Source organism: Filicampus tigris, chromosome 14, assembly GCF_054856515.1.
Source record: "Filicampus tigris isolate MCC_2025a chromosome 14, RoL_Ftig_1.0, whole genome shotgun sequence".
NCBI classification, from domain to species: Eukaryota; Metazoa; Chordata; class Actinopteri; order Syngnathiformes; family Syngnathidae; genus Filicampus; species Filicampus tigris.
Window position 1 is genome coordinate 20,885,110 of NC_141230.1, and position 23,444 is coordinate 20,908,553.

The 23,444-nt window shown below is 43.4% G+C and overlaps 2 protein-coding genes across 9 annotated transcripts; both read right to left on the reverse strand.

Annotated features, from left to right (window-relative positions):
- Window positions 1-369: 369 nt before the first annotated feature.
- Window positions 370-15,381, reverse strand: cfap65 (cilia and flagella associated protein 65). Of its 6 annotated transcripts, XM_086050835.1 has the most exons (36): window positions 15,282-15,381; window positions 15,157-15,201; window positions 14,431-14,513; window positions 14,131-14,303; window positions 13,946-14,048; window positions 13,687-13,853; window positions 13,407-13,615; window positions 13,174-13,310; window positions 11,882-12,107; window positions 11,524-11,792; window positions 10,621-10,818; window positions 10,292-10,518; window positions 10,024-10,177; window positions 9,806-9,943; window positions 8,821-9,078; window positions 8,592-8,731; window positions 8,432-8,516; window positions 8,190-8,336; window positions 7,942-8,107; window positions 7,443-7,571; window positions 7,141-7,354; window positions 6,920-7,048; window positions 6,215-6,305; window positions 6,047-6,126; window positions 5,229-5,295; window positions 4,977-5,087; window positions 4,670-4,861; window positions 4,448-4,591; window positions 4,236-4,361; window positions 3,983-4,099; window positions 2,956-3,090; window positions 2,825-2,875; window positions 2,568-2,755; window positions 2,240-2,368; window positions 1,116-1,460; window positions 370-812 (listed from the first exon to the last, which is right to left on the reverse strand). In XM_086050835.1, the coding sequence occupies exons 3-36, from the start codon at window positions 14,509-14,511 to the stop codon at window positions 692-694; spliced, it is 5,247 nt and encodes a 1,748-aa protein (XP_085906961.1). In that variant the 5' UTR covers window positions 14,512-14,513; window positions 15,157-15,201; window positions 15,282-15,381; the 3' UTR covers window positions 370-691. The 6 variants fall into 6 exon arrangements, with proteins under 6 accessions (XP_085906961.1, XP_085906966.1, XP_085906965.1 ...); XM_086050840.1 differs by having other exon boundaries at window positions 13,687-13,823; window positions 15,157-15,291; XM_086050839.1 differs by having other exon boundaries at window positions 2,568-2,752; window positions 10,642-10,818; window positions 15,157-15,291.
- Window positions 15,382-15,527: 146 nt separating this feature from the next.
- LOC147136799 (uncharacterized) lies at window positions 15,528-20,839 on the reverse strand. Of its 3 annotated transcripts, none has more exons than XM_086051852.1 (4): window positions 20,785-20,839; window positions 18,004-18,732; window positions 16,674-16,837; window positions 15,528-16,407 (listed from the first exon to the last, which is right to left on the reverse strand). In XM_086051852.1, exons 2-4 carry the CDS (start codon window positions 18,461-18,463, stop codon window positions 16,093-16,095), a joined length of 939 nt encoding a protein of 312 aa, XP_085907978.1. In that variant the 5' UTR covers window positions 18,464-18,732; window positions 20,785-20,839; the 3' UTR covers window positions 15,528-16,092. The 3 variants fall into 3 exon arrangements, with proteins under 3 accessions (XP_085907978.1, XP_085907979.1, XP_085907977.1); XM_086051853.1 differs by lacking the exon at window positions 20,785-20,839 and adding an exon at window positions 19,096-19,681 and having other exon boundaries at window positions 16,674-16,834; XM_086051851.1 differs by lacking the exon at window positions 20,785-20,839 and adding an exon at window positions 19,096-19,681.
- Between the last annotated feature and the right edge of the window lie 2,605 nt (window positions 20,840-23,444).

Sequence of the window (23,444 nt, forward strand, 5' to 3'; positions counted from 1 at the left end):
TGTAAAATGACATTAAAGCGCTGCCACGACATCTGTTTTATGCCTCCTGCTCAGAAAGGGGATTTCTACTAATCGAAGGGTCCTCAGATTACGACTGAATTACGTTCTTACGGCGGCGACGCAACTCTTGTGTACGTAACGTAGTCAAATCATTCACAATTAGTTTGAAAAATACTTATAGGCTATCAATGCAACCAAATCAATGATAAAGAGTAAGTAGTGAGTGTGCCGTCGGAAACGAAGGACCCCGGCACTGTAGTTGACTGTCAAGTCTGACTGAAGTGCGCCAATGTTGCCAGCAGGTGGCAGCACACACGCATGGAACTCTGCAAAGGCCTAACGCACCGATGACACTCTAAAAGGCGACAGTGAAACGAATGAAAGCGTTTTATTTTCTGCATGTGCAATCACTGCAATTTAAATGTACATATCTTGAAATGTGCAATGTGTGGATTGTCGTTTACACATTTGAAAATCAACCTCAACTGTCTCACATGACCAGTTTGAATATATGACTGAAATATTTTTTAAAAAAGTATATTACCAAACGTAAGTACATTTTATGGAAAGGAGCCACGTCTTACCATGTCAGAGGTTTGGTACATTGAGTAGAAGTGCAAGCATGGCCCACGTTAGGAGTCATGCCCACTGCTGGGTAGATGAAGAAAGTTCACGAAAAGATGGCATGTATTCAACATGTGTCTGTGTGATGTTCTGTTGATAGCGAGGCTTTAAAATCAGCCTGTGTTGGTTTGTTTTGGGTTGCTTCCTTGTCGTCCTTCTTGACTTTGGCAGTGGGGTACCTCCTGGATCTGAAGGAAGAAACATCATTTTAACAGTTTGATTTGACCTTTTTATTTAAAGTGGACATACTTTAGAGAAAATATCTTTTTTTTTTTTTTTTTTAATTGTACACAAATAGTTGTGTCCCCAGAGTGCCTGTCCACCCATCAAAAGAGAAATTAAAACACCTAGCAAATCATTTTGGGGTAAGAAGTATGGTTAAATTTGCCAGTGGTGGCTTTTGTGCCAGCGCCGTTCATTTGCGGCCTGGACTGGACATGGATCTGTTTTATATTTGATACTAGGGAGGCAAATCTGGTCGGTGTCCTTACCTGACGGAGACATTTGGCGAAGACGCTCTGTAGTGCTCGGTGAGGTCCAGATCTCCTCGGACCGCCTCCATCATCACATTCTGGAGGGTGTTGAGTAATATATCATTGAACACGCCCACCGGTATGCGTTCAGCACGCGGCGCCAATTTCAGCCTCGTCCCGGAAGCTCCCGCCGTTCCCGAGCTGTCAGCGCGGACGTGAAGTTCGGGATTTGTCTCGTCCAACCCGATTAGGGGTTGTGGTATTGCCGAAGCAGAGGAGAAGATGACTTTCGGCTTGTAGAAAAGCGGCTTGGATGCCAAAGTAAGCAGAGACCGGGAAAAGGCGTCGTCATCCAGGATGCTCCTGAAGGGAAAGAGTGAAAACATTCTTAGTCATATTCGGAATCTGGGAATGACCAGATTAACATCACCATAAAAGATCCTAAAAGTAAGATTTGGAATTTCCTAGGAGAGTGATTCTCAAAGTGTGGTACGTGGGCTCCCTCTAGTGGTACACAAAAGAATCACAGATTTAAATGTTTACAGTGGCTTCATTTTTTTTTACAGTGCAGTTCAGTTGTATTTAACTTTTAAGCACAAAACATTTGAATTGAATTTGAATGTCAGCTTTTATTAATGATTGATTTCGAATGTTTACTTAGGTTTTTTTTTTTTAATTTAACTTTTAAAATACATTTGTATTTAATGATTAATTATTGAATTATTATTTTGGTACGGTATTCAATCAATTAAAGTCCAGTGTTAATGTTTAAACTTTGAATAATATCACAGTGGCTTGTTTTTTTTGTTGTTTTTTTTTTTGCAGTGCAATAAATTTCTTAGTTGTATTTCACTTTTTAGCTTACAATGATTCAATTTGTTTATCAATAAAACCACACTCCTGTATTTTTTAATGTTGCCATGAAAAGTGCTGAAAAACTATGTTGTTTTTTTTTAAGCTTTGGTACTTGGTGTAAAACGTTTGAAAACAACTGCCCTGGTAAATTGAGTGTGAATGCTGAGGAAAAACCAACAAAAAGGCTGAAATATGACAAGCTCCACGTGAACAAGCCTCACAATTCAATACTGAGTCTGAATCGGACGGCTCAACGATCATGACGGTTTGTCTCGAGTCGGCGTTACCTGAACAGAGAAGTGATCACGTGCTCGAGGAAGTGTCGCTCGGGGCCCAGCGTCTGCGACGGGCGCCCCTCTTGAAGTAGTGTGTCCGACAATATTTTAGGTCTCAAAGGCTTGATCGTTTGGAAGCACCTGTTGGCAGAAACCACCACTGCCATGATGTTCCAAAAGTAAAATACACGTATAAAATACTTTCCAATTAAAAAAAAACCCAATAATAATAATTAGATTTGAACTTTTTGTTTGCTCTCAGCTGTTATCGTCAAAACAATGGGAAAATCATTTTACCATCATTTCCCTTTTTGAAGCTTTGAAATGTTCACCCGCTTACCTGAAACGATTATTGAAGTGGTCGGGGAAGTATCTGAGATATTCCTGCGACCGATAGGAGCGCGCCGTCACCTCCAAATGAAGCAGCGTCGGTTGAGGCTGTATCGGGCGTTTCCAGACTTTGACAGCTTCGGACTGAGCCCGCTGCTCTGCTCGTAATACACGGCTACAAATAGGTGGAAGAGCCTGCTGGAAGACACACAATTACCTTTGATATATACAATTTGCGGGGACGTCTGAATGGGAAATGACGCCCACCTTGTGTCTGCCCAGCGCTGGCTCTTTTGTTTGAGCAGGAGCCGCACACACCTGTGACAAGAGGACAACAAGAGGACAGAGAGTGTCACATCGTCGCTGTCATCTATTTTGAGGACGCAGGACGCCGAGACCTTATCGACCAGAACTTTTCGGTTTTCTGCGAGGTCCCGCTCCGTGATGGTGAATTCATTTTGCTGCTGCTCTCGTTCCTGCTCCCAACGCTGCAGAGAGTCCAAATATTGCGCCAGTGCGGCCTGCTCAGTCAGCTGGAAGGTACCGGAGGAGAAACAGAATACAGTGCTTTGAATAATAAGAACAATACAAAGAGGAATGAATAGCACCGTACAGAATAGGACAACAACAAAACCATGAGTTAAAAAAAAAAAAATCTAAATGAGATGTGAGGGTAAAGTGAGTAGAAAAAAATATGCAGTGATATACTAAAGGGAATAATCATGTCAATAATGAACACTGAACAGAACAGGATCTAAAAAAAGGATAAAGCTTAATAATACAGAAATGTTTACAGGAAAAAAAAAAATCTAAATATATATGAACAAGAGGTGTAAAATGAGTAATGAATGAATAATAATTATAATAACAAAGGTTACTGTGTAGAGTTGACAAAATAAGAATAAACAACAAGGAAATGTGTTATTTCAATATAACATTTACATTAATATTAATATTAGACTAGATTAGTTTATTTGAAAGGGGACAGTGCAATTTCACATAACAAATGAAAAATCCTGGTTAAAAAAAGCCAGAATTTGCCAAAAGGCTATTTTTCATCTGAAGTCCCATGGCTGGCCATGGTGTAAAAAAAAAAAAGCATTAAAATACAATAACAAAAAATACATATAAATAGCAAGACACTAAGTCCTTCAAACATTTTGCAACATACATTAGAACAAGTAATTAACGATAGGCACACGATAAAAATCACAATTTCAAAACTATAAACATGAGGACAATGACAGCACAGAAGGTTTTCGTGTTGGCAAGTGTCGTTACTTTTGTACCATGTGCTCAAATTTCTTGTCCATGATTTTAATAGCGTGTTCGTACAGTACTTCCAATGCTCTTTTTGCACTCTTGAGTAGTTTGCGTATTTTGACTTAGATTAGATGAGAGCATTGATATCGCGACTGATGATACCTGACAGATGATGTCTAGATGATGAATCGTGGGGAAGTCGGTTGCCATGAAGGTCATCACACAAATGATGCTCTCCCCCGGACGTAGAAGGCCTTGTTTGGGCTGGATGCGGATCACCTTACACCGATAGGAAACAACAACCCATAAGACTTGGTCACCTGGCATATCGTCAAAAACCTCCTCAAAACAACAAATCGTTACTTTGGACGTTATTTGTCATGTAACGCTCGCTCTGTAGCTGCGGGACGCTCACCTGAGTCAAACACCATTTATAGAACATTTCTTTCGAGGACACGTTAGTGAGGAAGAAGACTCGAGAAGACTGCGAGCACACCGGGATCTCGCCCAGAGAGATATTGTCCTCGGACAGGAACGCACTCTGCGCACACATTTTCACAGCTTTCCAACGGCGTTGTCGGGAGAACTTAGAAAGGAAATCGTCCCCCAAAAATATACCATTCTCACCTGCCCGGGGAGGGGTATCCTCCGTACACGGGGCGCAGGTTTGCTCTCGGTGCTCGGGGACACATCGATGTGAGTCTCGAAGCCGCAGCCGTCGAACCTCACGACGGTAGTTTCCCCGTGTCGGACGTGAATGGGAATATCCATCTGGTAATGGACAAAAGGCAAGAGACAAAGCTGAGCGACATTTCGAAACGAGTTTTACGTTGATGACTTTCCGCCTACGCTGTGCATCTTGGCCTCCAGCGGGGAGAAAATGAATTCCAGCTTGGCCATCCTCCCCGGCAGGACGACTCCCACCGGGTTGAGGCAACAAAGCAGCGGCTGATTAAAGTTGTCCTCTTGGAGCTGCGACAGCACGCCGGCGTCCACTTCGTAACGGACGGGAACGTCGCCGCCGTTGTAAAGGTCGTACGTCTGCGGCACAAAGACAAAAAATACGGCTCATGGGGGCGGCGCCCGGCGGCGGCAGCGACCGCTGGCACTGTATTAAGAAGCTCGACCATAAAGTTGCAAACATGTCAAGTCCCACCTGCATTGGAGGGGTCAAACCCCCGATCATGATCGGAGTGAAAACATGATGCCTGGATAAAAAGTACAGATGCGGTCTCTCTTGTTCCACCGTCACCCCTTGGAAGTGCAGCTGTCAGGAACACATTGGCAATTGGTTAACTCGTCCAGGCAAGTTAGACGAGCAAGCAAATTATTTTGTTGTATCCTGTCTGAGGAAATACAAGACTAAAAAAAAAAAAAAAAAAAAAGATGTTTTTGAGCAGTGACGTACCAGGATTTCTCTGCCGTTTGAGATTTTCAATATGATTGGCAACTGATGTGTCCCGGCAATGACATGGCTGTAAAAGGCACAGCATTGGAAGACCAAATCTGAGATCAAAATATGTCATTGTACCGCTTACATGAGAGAGTCCCGATCCCCCCCCCGCCCCCAAAGGAAACCCCTCAGGATCCGGATTAAACATCACTACCACGTGTACTTCTACATGGCATAATAATTGAACAAAATGCCTTGGGCAAGAAGAAAAGTCATCACGTTACATTAAGAAAATCATTTTTTAAAGGAAAACGCTGCAAAGAAAAACTAAGCTGTATTGTTGACATTGCAAGAACAAAGACACATGGAAAAAAGTCTTAATCTAAAAAATAAAGTTGTATTTTTCCAAGATGAAGTCGTAATATTATGATATTGAAGTCAAAGTTTAACCTGGGGAAAAAAAGTCACATTGTGTGAATTTCAAAAACACAACTTGAGTCTCATAACATTACACATTTTTTCCCCTGGAAATGTTGCCTTTATTATCAATAATAATGCGATTATACTTAAAAAAAAAAAAAAAAGCGTCTTTTGGTCTAGAAAAAAAGAACATCATCCCTACCCTAAAACACATTGTCTTAAAAAAAAAATACTCGTCAGATTTCTGTGATAATGCATCACAACCACATTTGAGCTTTAAATTAGGCCAACACTAAGCAGTGAAAGATTTCATATTTTTCTTTTATTAGCATGTTGGCATTAACTTTTAAATGATAGAACATAACGAATGATTCCATTTTTTCCAGTTTGAGCCCCCGTGCCCTCCGTCTGACCTGTAGCTGAGCTGTACAGATTTCTGCTGTCCACAAAGCAGAGTTCCCGAAAGCGGAGAAACGCTGAAAAGCTCCACAACCTGTAAATATCAGGAAAATACATTACAATGAAATACCTTCATCCAAATCGATTGCTGTCGTATGTTCCAAAGAATGACTATGACATGCCTGCATCTGCTCTAGCTCGTTGTGACGTAACTCTTCTCGCTCGCTCCAGTGCTTAAAGTCGACCTGCTGGTCGTCTGGGAACAAGAATGTCCTGAATTTCAAGAGGAAGCAAATCAGTACGTTGGAACAAAAGTGTTTAATAAAGAAGACACATTTACCGATTTGTGTGTGTCAATATCATATCTGTGACGTGCTTCCATCAAGCCACCCCAAGGATGAAGAATGATTGCACACTTTTTGACCCTCTTTTTGTAGTCAAGTTGAAAGCAGAAACATTTTTTTTTAAAAAAGGGAATTCAAGCCCAAAAGTTGTGCCCCTACTGGTCTAAAATCTGTATTCTGATCAGTATTGCGCTTGTGGAATGTGAATTAAGCAGAAAATCCACCAGTTTTAATCCATCTCAGGGGGCGGCCTTTTTGCCGTGTACTTGCCGCTTGCTGTCAACTGAAAATGACGTCATAGTGCCTGTTTTCTGGGTTTGCTCATGCGATGTTTGCAAGCTGGGCCCGTAAAAAAAAAAAAAAAAAAAAAAAAAACCCCACAACATTCCCAAATATTAAAATGGACTTTAAAGCCAGTGACGGGAGGCCAGAATCAGAGTTTTGTGCTCCCTTTTACGTGTTCCAGTTAAGGGGCGAGCAGCAGCATTTTCAACCGAGCATTAACAAAACACAAACCATCAAGTCTTGCCTTTCCCAACTTACCACTCGACGGGGATGCAGCCCAGGTTGTAAAACACAAACGCAAACGTCGAAGGTTCCGAATTGAGGGGAGCTGCGCTGAAGTTAACATCCAGCATGGCTTTGATTAAGATGGATGGGTACGTGCGCATACTAGAAAGGCAAAAAATAAATCAATAAATCAATCAATCAACCAAATTCTGATTTGGAAAAACAAAGGTCAAGAATGATGCCGTGCGCTTCACCGGTGACTTCTTGGGCTTCTGTACGTGTTCTCCACAGGGGAGGGCACGGAGAGCAGCTGCGCATTGAGGCTGTCCACCGAGAGGAGTTTCCACACGTACGTCTTGCTGAGCCAAGCCGCAACGCCGCCGCTGCACACGTCCGTCACCTGCACGGCGGGGAACACACCCTTGGCGCGCACCTCACACACCGCTTGCGGAGGGGACAACAGCTCGCCTGCGAGGACAAAAGACATGCAGGGAGTCGAAAAAAACAACAGTTTGAGGTGCGTTGGGGTTTTTTTTTTTTTCCCCTCGGTGGATACCGCTGCAATTCAGTGTCTGGTAGCTGATGATCCACCGGTAGTGGGCTTGTCGATCCGGCCGAAATGTGGCTCGGAGCATAAAGGTGGAGTGCGAGGCCACGGTTCCACCTTCATAGTCAAGTTGCAGGGCTGGAAAAGATGGAAGCGGACTCGGTACAAAGGGGCGTGATTCCCAAACGCTGTGGCGCGGGAAAGTGAACGGTCCAATTTCGATTATTGATTTACTACCTACCAGTGTATGTTTATTCATTCATTTATGTTAGAGGCACGTAAAAGAAGTACGCCATTCAATACAAATAAAGTTTACAACATTCAAAGCAATTTTTTCTTATGTTCAAAAGTATTTCCATTGGCGTAACTCTGCGCAGAGGCGGATTAGACCCGAGGTTGGTTGCTGCGCCGCTGCGGGAGTGGTCACAGCCAACTTCAATCATGGCAAACCAAAGACTTTTCTCGTGCAAAATGTGCCCAGGCTCGATAAAGGTTTGGAATCACATACCATTTGCGGCAGGTTGAATGTCCTGATGAAATTGCTCATCTTGTAGCGTCTGCTCAATGGAAACGCTGAAGGAGATGGAGCAGGTACTGTTGTTCACCAGGGGAACATTAATGGACTGAGCGCGTCCAACCAGCGTGTCTCCCATTTCCAAGACGTCTTTAACCACCTGAGCGGCAAGATGTCAATCCATATTGGTGCTTCTTTGCAAGAGTCAGTCCGCTTCCTTCCTAACTGCCAAAGAGTCCTACCTGTATGGAGCCTTTAGCACCTTTGCCCATTATTTTGAGGGTAATGATGGATTTGTTATATTTGGGGTTTTGAATTGGCCAGAAGGTGAGCGCCGGCTCCAGGACGTGCGTTCTCTCTTCCTTTGGATTGAAGGACCATTTCTGCTGCTGTGATGTTGCAAAAGTTGAGAATCGATAAATCAATAAAGCATCTTAAAGCTCTGGAGTTGATTTCTTACGGTCATAAACCGAACTCGGCTCACCGTGCTCTCGTTGGCTTGCAGTACGCCCGCTTCCGGGCGAACAGAGATGACGTGCTGCTCGGAGTAGTGGATGTTCCATTGGAAGCTGTGACAACACGGTTAGAGAAAAGACGTTTTGGGGTGTGATGATGTCGAAATACAAAAAGGAATGATAGCCTACCCCAGAGGAATGCGGCAGATGTTTCTGATGACGTGGGTCTGCTGGGTGGGTGAGCCCACAGACGTATCTTGGAAATATAAACTACCACCTCCTTCAAGTGACACAGTCATCTTTTCCAATATGCTGAAAACTGTAATTTCCTAAAGCGCACGCAAAGGAAATCATCCATTTTTTTTTTTTTTTTTTGGTGGGTGAATATTTATGCGATCCGGGCCCGTCTGTGTTGTACCTTTGTGCATTTGCCGGAATTGAGCTGGAGGCGCAGCTTAATTCCCTCTGCGGGCGAGTCTTCTTTGGGAGTAGTGATGACGGTGAGGATTTGGTGCGCCCCGGGCGGGAGCAAGCCGCACCTCGGCACGACGGACACTGACGCCTCCAAGGCGGGGTCCGAGCTTTCGTTGAGGTTCCGGCAGAAGGTGAGGGGCTGCTCGCCATGATTGCGGAGGAGCAACGTCTGATAGGATCGAACGCTGAGGCCAGTGAATACCTACAACAAATGGAAAAAAAATAAATAAATACTCAAGAGTTTGTGGATACCGTTTGAAACTCCGATGGCATGTACACTGGATATAAAAAGTCTACACACCCCTGTTGAAATGACTTTTTTTTTTTTTTCTTTCTTTTTTTTTTGCTGTATAACAAAATAGCCAAAAGGAATAATTTGAAGCTATTTCTACCATTAATGTGACCTACAACCTGTATAAGACAAAACATGTTAATCTTTTCAAATGTAAACATTAACAATTGCGGTAATGAGATTGCACAACTTATTTTCTGAATTTACCAATCACAGTCAAACTCATCCAGCACACACCTGCCCAGGCCCTGATTAACTCCAAATCAATTCCAACTGTTCTAGTAGGCTTTTCCTGACACTATTTACAGCAGAAACCTGAAGGCTTTGCGCTAGCATTGACCGCTATTTTGAACTGTTCATAATTCCTTCCACTTTGTCAAAGGCCCCAATTGCAGCTCGGGGGAAAAAAAAGCTGCAAAGCATGATGCTGCTACCGCCAAGCTTCAATTTAGGGATAGCACCAAAAAGTTCCACCTTGATTTTATTGCACCAAAACAAAATCCCCCAAAATGTGTTGTGGTTGCACAGCTTATATGTCACATGATGATTGAACGAAATTTTGGAAAATGCAGCTTAGCCTCTGTATCACACACACGACCGATTCAAATCTTCTGTAGGCGTCGGGTGTCACGCTTACCACTGTATTTGGCTCAAGAGAAAAGTGCGGGTAGAAGTGATCTTTGCTGTGCTGAAAGGAATGTCCAATGACTCGGACGATCACGCACCAGGGGGGGCATATCTGGTCCTCGTTGTCACAAGACGGACTTTGCTGCACCTGGACGGGAAAATAGACAGAAATATCTCGAAAGAAAGTGACACTAGATAAGCGAAACCTTTTCAAGAAATTCTTCCTACGTGAAAAGCGAGGCACTCCAGTTGAGCCGCGTGCAGTGCGTTCAGTTCCTTGGGATTGTAAGTCACTCGGAATGAGGTGCACTTGAGTGGCGACAGGTTGCGTGTTGAGGGGGACACAGAGAATGGGGAGTCTGCGGCATTGGTCCATACCAGGCTGCGAGAGAAAGATTCGGGATAAAATGCAGGTTTTAAGGAAATTTGAGCTTTGGAAAAAAAAACAAAAAAACAACAGTTTGAGCGTCTCGAGAAAACAAGGAGACAACTTTACGTGACTTTCATGGAGGAGTTATTGGTGACGGCCACGCCCTGAGAAGGTGCAGACGAAGTCGACATGGGCGTGACGTGCTTGAACAGCAGCTCGCTGGGCACCACTGAGACGCGTGTGGAGGGGGAAGACGAAGCAGGTGAATCCAAATCGGCCAAGGCCACTTGGTCCACGTCTTCCTTGGGAGTTATCGAGCGCACAGACGAGATATCCGATTGGCGGCTCGATTTCTAGAAAAGGGCGAGGGAAATGGCCGGCTGAGCAAAATAACTGAAATGTTATTGGACCGAAATGTTATTTGACTGAAGTGTTATTTGGGGTTGGGCTGGTACCCGGGTGGGAGCACACGTCACCTCATCCACGGCTAAGCAGAATGCTTGCGGATCCAGCTGCGTGCTATTGCTCGGCAGCAGGATGCTAACGATGTCCGAGCGATCGTCTCGAAAGTCCGCTAAATGTTCTGGTCTAAGTACAGCTGGTTTATGGAGAGCTGAGTGACACGTACCAATCAGGTCGAGGAACAAAGGCTTCTAGAAAGGAAAAGATGGATCAGCCTTTGTTGTTGCGTACACGGCCGCAATGTGTAGCGGAAATGAAAAGTACTGTCTGGCAGGACTATTAACATGTTCGTTTATACTGCAGTACATTTATATACAGGTCACTTGAATAAATAACTCAATACAGCGCTTCAATCCTCTTATACGTGTTGAGGTTGTTAAAATTCAAGATAAATCAGAAAAACCAAGCTATTTTTTTTTTTACAATAAATAAAATGTGTGATTAACTATGAGTTAACTACGAAAAATGCGATTAATCATGATTAAATATTTTAATCGATTGACAGCACTAACATATATACAAAACATGTTTCAATAGGTACAATTTAAATAATACTAATACTACAATAACAACAACAAAACAAAAATAATAATAATAATAATGAAAATAATAATATTACATTAAGATGTAATTTGTTTTGATTCACTTTAAAAACAACTAATTTCAGGGTGGTCCAGTGCCCCCCCTGCCCCATTCTAGCTCTGCCCATGATTTACTATCCAACATTGCCTAATATTATTTTGAATTCATAAAAAAGACAAAGAATTTGAGGTTCCTATTGAGCACTATTCCACTGCTTTTAAAGTCTGTCTTAGGTTTATGGCCATGATAATGTTTTGGTATCAGTATTCGTGGTGTCGTAGTCAGAATTGTGGCATCGCACAGTAGTTCCTTACCCCGTGCAGTATCAAACATGGCACCCTTCTGTGATGGGCAAAAGGCACGGCCGGCAGGTAGACGACAGTCAGCGTTGCGCAGCTCTTGGGGGGCAAGGTGCCGCATTGTGGTTGGATGCTGAACACGCTGTGTCCGGCGCGGTCAAGGTCCCACTGATAGGTCGCCTGAACGCAGGAAGAGTTGACCATCTCAATTGTCTGTGACGCTGCGGTTCTCACTTCGATACAGCCAAAGTCAACCACGGATGGAGAAAAAGACAGCTTGGGACCTGGCAAGAAAAAAAAAAAAAAGAAAGCATCCCAGGATGATTTGACGGATTGTTCCAATCAAAATACTGACAGCATATCTGTGTCCTACCTGTACAGTTTCCAATGAGCTTCAGCACTGTTTTGTTGAGCGCCCCTTTGCATTCGATGGTCAAATACTCAACAGAGACCGAATCAGCCATAGTTGGCGCAAAGGTGACTTTAGCCGTCACACTTCGACCTGCGGCGACTCTACCGCTGTCGATATCGCAGATGAATACGGACCCCAACAAGGGAACCCCCCCGCAAAGTCGAGTAAGGGAAAAAAACGCAGTGACCTGGAAGACAGCGCAGCATAAATAGAAAGACAAAAATATAAACACAAGCAATCAGATATCTTTTGATCATAATCAGGGCTTTTTCAAATGCGGATACAAATCTGATGATGAGGTGCATCGGGTATCTGTCAATGTGAGTTCAGAATCCGAATCTAAATGACAACAACTGAGAAAAACAGACCATTTTTAAGTCAACCCCAAAATTTGATTTTCAATATGTTCTATCTAAACTTGATATTCTGATTAATATCGTGTTTGTGGAATACGAATTAAGCAGCAAAATCCACTTGTTTTTTTTCCCCATCTCAGGAGGCGGCCATTTTGTCACAACCAATCACGGCTGAGCTTAGGAAAACAGGTGAGCCGTGATTGGTCGTTACCTGAGCAACTGTGATGTCATTTTCAATCGACATCAAGTCACAAAATGGCCGCCCCTGAGATGGATAACAATGGGTGGATTTTGCTTATCGACCCAAACACATTTTTTTCAACAATATGTTCCCAGCAGGCCCACCAGTTGAAACACGGCATTCTAATTAATATTGCGTTTGTGGAAGGTGAGTAAAGCAGCAAAATCCACCCGTTCTTAACCATCTTGGGGGGGGCGGCCATTTTGTCATTTCTGTCGCCTGAAAATGACATCACAATTGCTCAGGGCTCAGGTAACGACGGCTCCGTTTCAGAAAACAGGTCAGCCGTGATTGGTCGTTACCTGAGCCCTGAGCTGTTGTGATGTCATTTCCAGTCGACAGAAGTGACAAAATGGCTGCCCTCTGAGATGGCTAAACAAGGGCGGATTAACTCTTATTCCACAAACGCAATATTTATCAGAGTGCCTTGTTTCAACGAGTGGGCTTGCATAGAACAAATTCTTGAAAAAAAAAATGTTTGGGTTGACTGGGTCTCATGTTCCACAAACTCCAATATAATCAGAATGCCACGTTTAGACTAGTGGGGGTGCATATTACATATTATTGTAAAGAAAAATTTGGGGTTGCCTTGCCCTTTAAAGACGATGTAAATGTCCATTGAAGGTGTGCAAAAAGCCAAATCCAGCCTGACTCACATGCGAGGGATTAAAGATGTCAAAACATTTCTGTAAACGTTGCCCGACTGCGACAGAACCGAAGATAAGCACGGGGCCACCGTGTTGTTGCTCGGCTTTGGAACTCGGGCTTCTCAATTGAAGATATGGGTACTTGGCTTTCAAGAAGAGCAGACACAAGATAAGAGCTGAATGATTCTCTCCGCCCTCCACTTTTCGCACACTCGTACCGTGTTGGCATCGAATTACAGTACCCACTCCCTGAAGACGCACTGTGGCGCAGCAGTCCGCTTTCTCTCCTTCCTCGCCAAAACGACAAGAGGCGTGTTTGGTGTACAAAAGCGCCTGCTGTGGCAGGAACGAAACCGCGATCTCCAGCTCCTGGCTGGGCAGCAGCACGCCTTCCTCTGGACTCACTTGGAAAGGTTCCGAACACTCCCAGTGGAAGTACGTGCGGAGTTTGCTGTGTGCGGCACGTCAAACGGGCAGACAATTTACAGGCAAGTTTCAGAGATGCTGCGATCACCAGATTACCTGAGATTTTTGAGCAGAAAAGTAGCAGAAGCAGACTGATGCACCGCACAGAGTGGAAGGAGCACAGTGTCTGGCACTTCCAGGGCCGGGTAGGGAACCACAGCCCGAAGCAATACTTGGAAGCCGCCATCTTTGCCCTGAAACTCAATGCTGTCCTCGTACTTACACTGTACAACACACAAGACGTTTCGCAGGGACCACATCAAACAGCAGCGTGTGCGAGATAGGCGTACACGAATGCACGACGAACTATTATTACCTTCTCTGCGGGTTTAAAAGTGACTTGTATGGACAAAGTTGTCCCTGGGCTCACAGCGATGTTGCGGCAACTGGAGATGCTGAAGAATTTGGTCACTGGAGGTCTGAGAGGGAGCCAGGACAGAATACTCACGTGGATGTATCCAATTATGACTTGCGCGTTGCCTTTCGAAAACCGCCGCTGACCTTAACTGAAGTTTCTGGAGCTTGAGGCTGATGTTCTTTAACGTCAGCGACTTGGTAAATTCCCTGCCCTCATCCCAGTCCTCCCAAAGCAGCTCGGGCTTCGTTTCCAGTCCCAGGAAGCAGCTTCTTTGAACGGGCGCACGGCGCTGGTGCTTGTGCTGAGTACATGGATGCTGCCAAAGGGGGGCGGGGGGGGGGGGGAGAAAAAAAAGACTCAGTACATCATCATCATCAGTCTATGGTAATGACACATGTAGATGAAAAGGAGGCTTCGCCAGTGTCAAGGAGGAAGATGCTTACTTTGGTATTGTTCACAATGATGGAGGACTTCCACAGTGCTTCTGACCCAATTGGCTTCGGACCCTCCGACTCAGCTAACATGACTGTAAGACAAGGAAAATGAGACTGTTGTCATGTTTCCTATTTTCATACTAACGGCAATCTGAAGAACCTGACCAACATTATACTAGGTTGAGAATAGGAAAATGTATCTAACACATAATGACAGGAAAGGGCTAATGATGCGTCATCAGCATCGGCTACGTTCACGAAAAACCAACGACAAAAAAACAAAACAAAAAAACCCAACAGTCACACAATATTGAAAAGTTACAAATATTTTTTTCAATTGAATGTCCATACATCAACATGCTTGCAGTTAATGGCACGGTAAGATTCAAAACACGCCAGTGTTATTTAAGTAGAAAGTACCTGAGGGGGAAAAAAAACACACTACGGCACTGTGAAATTTGGTAAGATTAAAATAATTGCATGCTATGAGCTAGCGAGCTAACCACAAGCTAAGTAGCCGGTTAGCACGCTCGGTAGCTCTTATCTTCACACGCTAAAATATTATTTCATTACTTGTACATCTATGTCCTTAACATGGCAGACTTTGTCTAACATTCAATAATTATGAAGTCTTTCAAACATTTTCCATTATTTTACTGTGCTGATTCTAACACATAAAAATACAGGTGACAGTTTAACTGTTCATGTGTTAATCTGAGACAAACGAACGCTTACCTGCTTAGAGTATGAACACTTTCCAACAACTTAATTCCATTTGTGCTGTAAGTAAAAAGAAAAAAGAAACAATCGTGTAAAGGAATTTGAAGTCCACTGCGAGTCGACAGCGCGTTGTATGTTACCATGGTAACTACGGAAGCTGAAGGAGGACGACAAAGCAAAGGAGCATTATTTTATTAGCACAAATTACTGACATTGTGGCTTTTAACTGCATGCGTGCCCTACAATTGAAAATGAATGCGTTTCTGACCATTTATTCTTCAAATGAACTTTATTTGTTGAGCAATGACATCCCAAAAATATAAACCACAGTTGCAAAATCAAGGTAAAATATATTAAATTATATGACTCTTAAAATATTTTGACAAGGTCACACTCAGTGAGAACATTTTAAAGTATAAACAGAAACAGGCTAACTAAGAGTACAATTCAATCGAACATGTTATGTGTGAGGTGTATGCTTACATTTTCCTGCAATGAAAATCCATTTCATAGAAGCTGGACCAATTTTATATAAGAGGGAAAAAAACACTTCAAAATATTGCATATTTTACTGTAAGGTCTCTATAAATGTGTTAAGGCATCCTAAAATACTTCATGTTATAGAAAGTAGCATGGCCTGTAAACCAAACCAGGAAGCACAAATAGCCATGTAACAACAGAGTCTGAAGTGCAGTTAACCATGCTTACGTTTGTAAATTATTTCTTTATTAACTACATAAATGCCCTCCAGGTCTGTATGGATTCTGACGCCTGGCTCAGAATCATAGCAGCCCATTCAAAAATTAAACATTACGTGTAAAGATCCATTGTGGTTTGACATAACATTTCAATGACTGGATTGTGATAAATACAATCTGTGCACCTGCGCCCCTGTGTATTGTCCTCTCCAGAGTAATATAAATACACAAACAATCCAAGCATATGCCACAACTATGGGAAAACGCCACTTCTTCTTGAACTTCCCTCCTCCAGCTCCTCTTCCAAGTAAGACCTGTAGTTCTCCGTGACTCCTCCGGCACGCCTCAAGAGGGAGCCCAGAGAACCCGGCAGCGCAAGCGGCTCCTCGTCCTCTTCCTCGCCTTCGAGCTCATCTTCATCCTCCAGGCTGGAGCCGGGAGAGTCCGCCTGGAGCTGGACACTGTCGGCTCTTTCGCCGTCGCTCAGCGGGGACGCCGGGTTCGCTTGCTCCTTCGCTTTACGACTTCGCTTCCACTTCATTCGCCTGTTCTGGAACCAAATTTTAACCTGGGGTGGAGTAGCATGAATCAAGAGAGGTTCAAACATTGCAGGCAGTGTGATCTTTTCTCGAGAAATTGACAGCAGAGACATTATTGGATGCTAGTTAAAGAAAAACAAAGACTTGATTAGGACTGCAGCATCGTTTTTGAAGTAACATGCAGCACTTGTCCAATTAGGAGTAATTCCCAAACCCCACATCGCTTGACAGACTTCATCGGATGAGTGTACTATAGTACAATAATAATAAAACAGCAATGACATGCAGAAGGTACCTGGGTCTCTGTCAGCATGAGTGATGTGGCCACCTCAAAACGTTTGGGTCTGGACAGGTACTTGTTGAGCTTGAACTGGTTTTCCAGTTCCAACAGCTGCTGGCTGGTGAACGCTGTCCTGGGCTTCCGGCACTTCCCCAACAAACCTGCTTGGGCCGGTCCTGCTGAGGGACACAGCATGGATTTTCATTTTAAAATATAAATGATTTCAATTGTGTGACTTGTGCAGTAGTTAACATTTTTGTTTTGCAATTACTGTAAATGTGCTCTTTTATTTGTATAATGAATCTACTTTAATGTAGGTGATACAACATACTTTAATGCGTACACACGTGCATGTCGTATTTGTATTATACTTGCAGGTTCACTTTAAGGTGCATAATAGGAGAACTATATATTGTAGATGAAATAATATTAGGATTATTCACTTTAATGTAGCATTAGTAAACCTCTTTTTTTTTTCTAAAATAATTCAAATATTTTAAAACCGTCAAACACTCTGACTTGTATTGCTCAGAGGTGTCAGGCCCAGCTCTGTTTCACTAAGATGATATTGCTCTGAAGGAGCTATAAAAACCCCACAGAGGTCCATTATCTAAATGAAAACAGTGTAAACATTATCCCATTGATGAAGTGTTTGGTCTAGTTCAGGTGTTACACATTTATTGTCATTTTTGCATCTCATTTAGGGAGATGAATCATCCTGAACAGACTGAATTTAAAATACGCTCACACAGCCCCAAGTATACTGTTTTGGATATCATAAGGAGAGTATAAATGCATTTTTTAAGTACAATTAAATCAAATTGTTTTCATATGAATTTGCAACAGAAGTGTATAAAAAAGCTGTATGATTTTTTTTTTTATTAGTCGCACCCGGGTGTCAACAGTGCTTACTTTTTGAAATTTATGTTATGCTACAATCTTGTAATATATTCATGAATAAATCTTGACACAACTACTATACAGTATGCGCAGATCTCTATCATATCAGTTATTGACTATTTGTTTTAATATGCACTGCATTTTTACATATCACTCTAAAAACCCTTGGATTAAAAATAGTACAATTTTGGGTCAAAGATGGACCGATCCACTACTTGGGTCAATTGGACCCAACTTTCTGGGTTATTTATCAGAAAACAACCCCCCCGCAATTTGGTTGTTTTGTACAAAACAACCACCAAAATTAGGCTGTTTTGTACAAAACAACTCAAGAAGGTGGGTCGACCAATTTGTGTATGGTTCCATTTTTGACCCAAAATGGTGTTATTTTTAACCCAATTGTTTTGAGAGTGATTTTTTTAATCTGATGTGTGGACGCACTGACCTCCATACTCTCCGAGTCTCGGGAACATCATCCCGGCTCTGATCCAGGGCTCCAGCGGGTGCACCCCTCCCACGCTGCCCGCTGTCAAGTGACCCGGGTACGGCTGGACCAGCTGCGGAAAGCCGGGATACACGAAGGCGGGGGGCTGACCGCCTAGAGCCGCCAAAGGGTACACGGACCTCGGGTGCATTCCGAGGAACCCCCCGGCGTGCATGGCGCCGAATCCGGCTTGGGAGAAGTTGTAGACGGCGGCGTTGGGCGTCACCCCCGGCTGGGCCTGGCTGGCGTTCGCAGGCCGAGGGGAAGGCGTCTCGGACCGCGGGCTGTGGACGGGGCTCCCGGTGTAGGCCGCCTCCGGGGATGCGCCTTCGCCGTCCGGCCTCTGGTCCACGCGGTGAGCCAGGAGTGCCTCGATACGGAAGTTTTTCGATTTGTCCAGGTGAGAGGCCATTCGCTCCATCCTGAAGTTGTGATGCCAAGTGCTCTTTGAGTTGTGCACACCTGATGTTCCTCCAGCTGTGAGGAGACGTTTCCTTTCTGAGGACCTCCTAAAAAATGCTCACCCATTTCATCAGCGGGCTGAATAGGAAGAAGTCAGAGCCAGGAGCTATAAAGTCTGCTCCATTGTGATTGGCCAGGAGCCTTCGGGCAAGTGGCTGTACAGTGGAGGTGCCAAAAGGACTCACACAATCTACTCAAGTACAAGTAGTGGACTGCGGAAGAATATTGCTGCCGCACCAGAAAAAAAACAAAAAAAAAAAAGTTCAGTAATACATAACATGATCAGTTTCTCATTTGAGGAATTTCACTTACCATGTGAAAAATCTAATTTTATGTTATAATGGGATGATGTTCATAGTTTAACGTGATAATAGATTTATTACGTTAAACGTAAGTTTGACTTCTGCGTTGGGCAAAACAAAACAAAACAAAACAAAACAAATCAATTAAATCCACTTTAAGTCACTAGCCGAGAGTCCTTTTTGTCCTATAAATCAAAGTTATTAGCTATGTACCTATGCTGCTTTTCTGCAATACTGGAAAAAAACAAAATTAAATGTGGCCAAGTGCTTAGAAAGAAGATTTACATACCTCCTTAGGGTTCCGTCAGTGACTTGAACCAGAAGGAATTCCTTCTCTTTGTTTAGCCGAATACTGTAGTCAAATTGATCCTTTTTAGTATGATAACTTATCACGTTAAAACATGAAGTATCCTTGAGGATTTTTCGGTAAAGAGCAGAATTCACGGTTCCCTCAATCACAACGTCAATCACAAAGTCGTCCAGGTCCTGAAACTGCATTGCAGCAACAGATCATAGCATTACCACCATCACCACCACGTTTCACTCTTGGTATGATGTTCATTTTCTGAAATTAGTTTCGATATCCACAGACTCTTCTCTCAACAGTCTTAAGAATCCTTCAGGTGTCTTTTTGTTTTTTTTTTGTTTTGCAAAAATAAGACGAGCCTTTATGTGCTTTTCGGTCTGCCTCTGAACTCTGCCACGGATGTCAGTTTTCGGCCAGTCTCTTCCTAGCTGTCGAATCGTGAACCTTGACTGAGGCGAGGGATTTTTTCTTTAGATTTTGACTCCTGGCTCTTGGGGTCAAGTGAGGAAAGTGATCCAAAAAAATAAACACACATAAAAAAAAACAATCCAAAAAGGGGCAAATACTTTCTCACAGATCTGCACATTGCCACTCTTTGTGTTTACTTCCTGCATGTTTTATACCTGTCACATCCATATCGCTGTAATTATGGTCTGCGGAAAGCCATCAATTTACAACTAACTCTTCATTACGTTTTACGAGACCAAGCCCAACAAACTTTGGGGCTTTGCTGCTCTGTTTATCACCGCGCACATGCACGAAGCAGATTAGAAGTCATAAAAGGCAGTAAACTCATTTTCTCCTCAGTGTGGCCCAACGAGGTGTGAACAAAACCCCTACTGTGTAATCAGGTTATGATTAAAAACAGAAGTGGCCGCTTGGAAGGTGTGCCAGCACCTGTAGTCAAGTATTAATAGTTGTATTCAAGTATTCGCTACTCTCACCGCAGATTGAGAATACAAATAATGGATGAAGATTTTCGACGTGTCACTTTGGAGCCTCAAAGTACAATGGACGGAAAGGCACTGGTAACTTTGGCGTGTGATGTCACATGACTAGCGTGTTTTCTTTTTTTTTTTTTTTTTTACATATTATTGGGTAATGATCCAAAAGTATTGTCTCGTTCAAGCTTGCGCTCACTTTTCACTGCAGGTGATTTCCTAGCAGCTCGCGTCGGACTGATAAGAGGCTGCGGGCAGGCCTGAGAAAACAAAACCGCTTGAAAAGACAAACACGCCAACACCTGCTAGACGACCACGTGTGTGCGCGTAGGTGTTTGCGCGACGCCATTTTATCATCCCAGTATCTTTACACGACGATTTTCTGACGAGTCATTTCCATGCAATGAGCTCAAGCGGCGAGAGTCGTTCTGGTGAAGTGTTAGCCATTTACATAAAAAGTTTTGCTCTTCTTTTTCAGCGGGGGTAAACACACAGCGATAATCGATTATCGGATGTCTCTCTAAAAAAAAAAAAAAAAAAAAAAAAAGAGGAAGAAGAAAAAGCGCTCACTAAAAAAAGCTAGCTTTACACCAAAAATTGGCAACAGGTCCAAATTGGCATAACTGCACAGACACACGAGCCCATACAACATTCTACCCCCCCCCCCCTCCTCTCTATTGATATCCAAATTGAGCGAGGTTAACACAGTGGGCGACGTCTGCCAACCCACCATAGTCACGAGGTGAAGAGGTTACGCCGTCCCTGTTGGGTGCACAGGAACGTAAGAGAACAAACTGCCCTTCTCATGTAGACTTAGCGTCTGATTTGACACTTTTGGCGAGACGTGCCCTCTAACTGCACTGATTCCCAACCACAAAAGATCATCAGGTGTCCTGTGGAAATGCCCCAAAAAATAAAAAAATAAATTAACAGCAGTCACTGTTCTGCTTGGCAAAATACTTCAAACTGAGCTATGAACTTGGACACCGGTAAGACTACCTGTACCCTGGCGCAATAAAAACCTCGTTCTACTATGCTACAAATTTGGATTGCAATGATCTTCCGTGCATAAATTCAGCTCGAGGGAAAAATCGACGACCAAACCTCCCCTGAGACATTAAAGGTTGAGAATAACACAGCCTGTTGTCCTCCCGCTGTCTGCAGGCTTCCATTGTGAGATTTCTAATATCTTCTTTTAGTTGCCATTGTCACATCTATTGTCCCGCTCCGATTTTGTTCCGATTGCCCCAATGGAACGCCGGGGAATAGAATACTTCCTGTACGAGCGAAACCTGGGGGTGGGTGTTACGGGTTGCAAGGTTCATCGTGGTTCCGAACGAGTTGATTAATGGCATTTGTCAAGGCGGAGGCCGGGACATAATGAGGAGAACAAGGAGGGAGGAGCAGAGGAGGAGCAGAGGCCCAGGAGCTGAGCGCGGACGATTATTTCTTAGCACGGTAAACAATGAGGCGACAATACAATGAGATAAGACCTGCGGGGAGGATGAGAAGAGTGCCCAAGGAGGATGGGCTGGGTTAGGGTGGGAGTTAGCTAATTAGTCCTAAACGGGGCCGTGTGAATGAGGGGAGGGCTCGGACACACGTAGGGCTGCTTATCACACTAAAATGGGCTGATGGAGAGTAGCTCAACATCTGTTACTCTCTGGGACACCCACACCGATGCGACCGGCGTCACGTTATTACCTCACAAGATCGTCCGACACAAGGACTTGATGCCTAACAACTCGTACGGTGAAAAAAAGTATCCAAAAACACCTGTTCGCATGACAAGTTTTGTGGGAAAAAAAAACGAGAGCAAGATAAATCATTTCAAAACAGTTTCCGCCAACAGGTTCTCTTTTCTTTTTCTTTTTTTTTAGCTGGAACTGGTGCCTATGACAAGTTGGAGGGAAATATGAACAGTGTGAAAAAAAAAAAAAATAGCACAAAATCTTGGTGAAAAAGTTTTGAAATGATTTGGCTCTTTCTTTTGTTGTGAACTGAAAGAAACGGAGGCCCTAACATTGAACCCTGTGGAACACCACAGACTCTCAATTATTTATGGGTGTGAATATTTGTGTGATTCTCAGGACGTTGAATCGGTCGCAACTGGACTATTAGGTCTTAAGGTATCCAGAAGGTTATCATTTTCATCCAACTCACAGAGCCATAAATTTTATCGCAGCCTTTTGAACTTTACATCACCCCTACAAAAGGGCAATAACAGTCCGAAATTCAAGTTCTCCGTGTTTCAATTAACACGCTTTTGAGTTAATTGGGTTCCTGTTAGGCCAGCTGAAGAATCAGACAAATTAGACAATTCTGTCTTTTTCTACATGTTCATGACTTGAAACATTTAGCTCATTATTTCGCCCATTCCTTCTTTGTGCCCCTCCTGCTATTTACATCTCATCCTCATCATTCTCTCCACCCTGTCAGCGTGGAGGCAGTCCAATTAGCCTCGCGGTGGACGGACACGCCCACCAATTCATGCTTGTTGGCTTTAATCAAACGTGGTGTGCACGCGTTTGCTTGTGTGTGTGTGTGTGTGTGGTGAACCATAACTCTTTATCGCCACCTCAAATGTTGTAGGCATAGCACCTCTCATCTCAATATTGTATTTCCACTCGTCTTTATGGTCCTCCAGCAACTCATGAGTCCAGACAGAACAACATGTGTTCGTCAAGTGAGGAGGAGGACAACATCAAGGAAGTAAGGAAGAAAGGTCACATTAGAGGCGTGTGTAGGTTTAGCTCACGGTGATTGTGATTTACAGCCTTTCAATTCTGACAGTAGCCAATCATGCAGAGTAGGTGAGGCACGCTTGGAAATCCTTGTTTGTTATGCATCGATATCGTACAGGCCAAGATTTTACATTTGGTATTCTTGCAGACAAAGCCCAGCGTTGACAGAATAAAGACCAGAAACCGGTGATCAGCCATGTTTTTTTTTTTTTTTCCTTAGAGGATAGTGAAGCAAACATTGCTAATAGTCATCCATATTTTCATACATCCGCCCATCCATTTTCTACAATCGCAGGGCACAAATAGACAAACAAAAATGAACACTTATGGTCAATTTAGTCTTATGGCGCTCCACAGGATTCAATCCTAGAGCCCCGTTTTTTCTCCTTGCATTGATTGTTCCCTGAACCAGCTCGAGAAAGAGGTGTTCTCCTTAAAACAGCTTTGAGCTTGGATAGCCTTGAGTTTTTTAAATATTAATAAGAAGAAAACAGAAGTGATGGTGTTTAATGTCATTAGCCTTTATGAAGCAGGACTTTTGGAATGTGGACGAGGAAGTACTCACCAGAAAACCAACAATGGGAGAACACGCAAACTCCACACTGGAAGGCTGCAGTCAAGAATTGACCACCGAACATCCACGCAC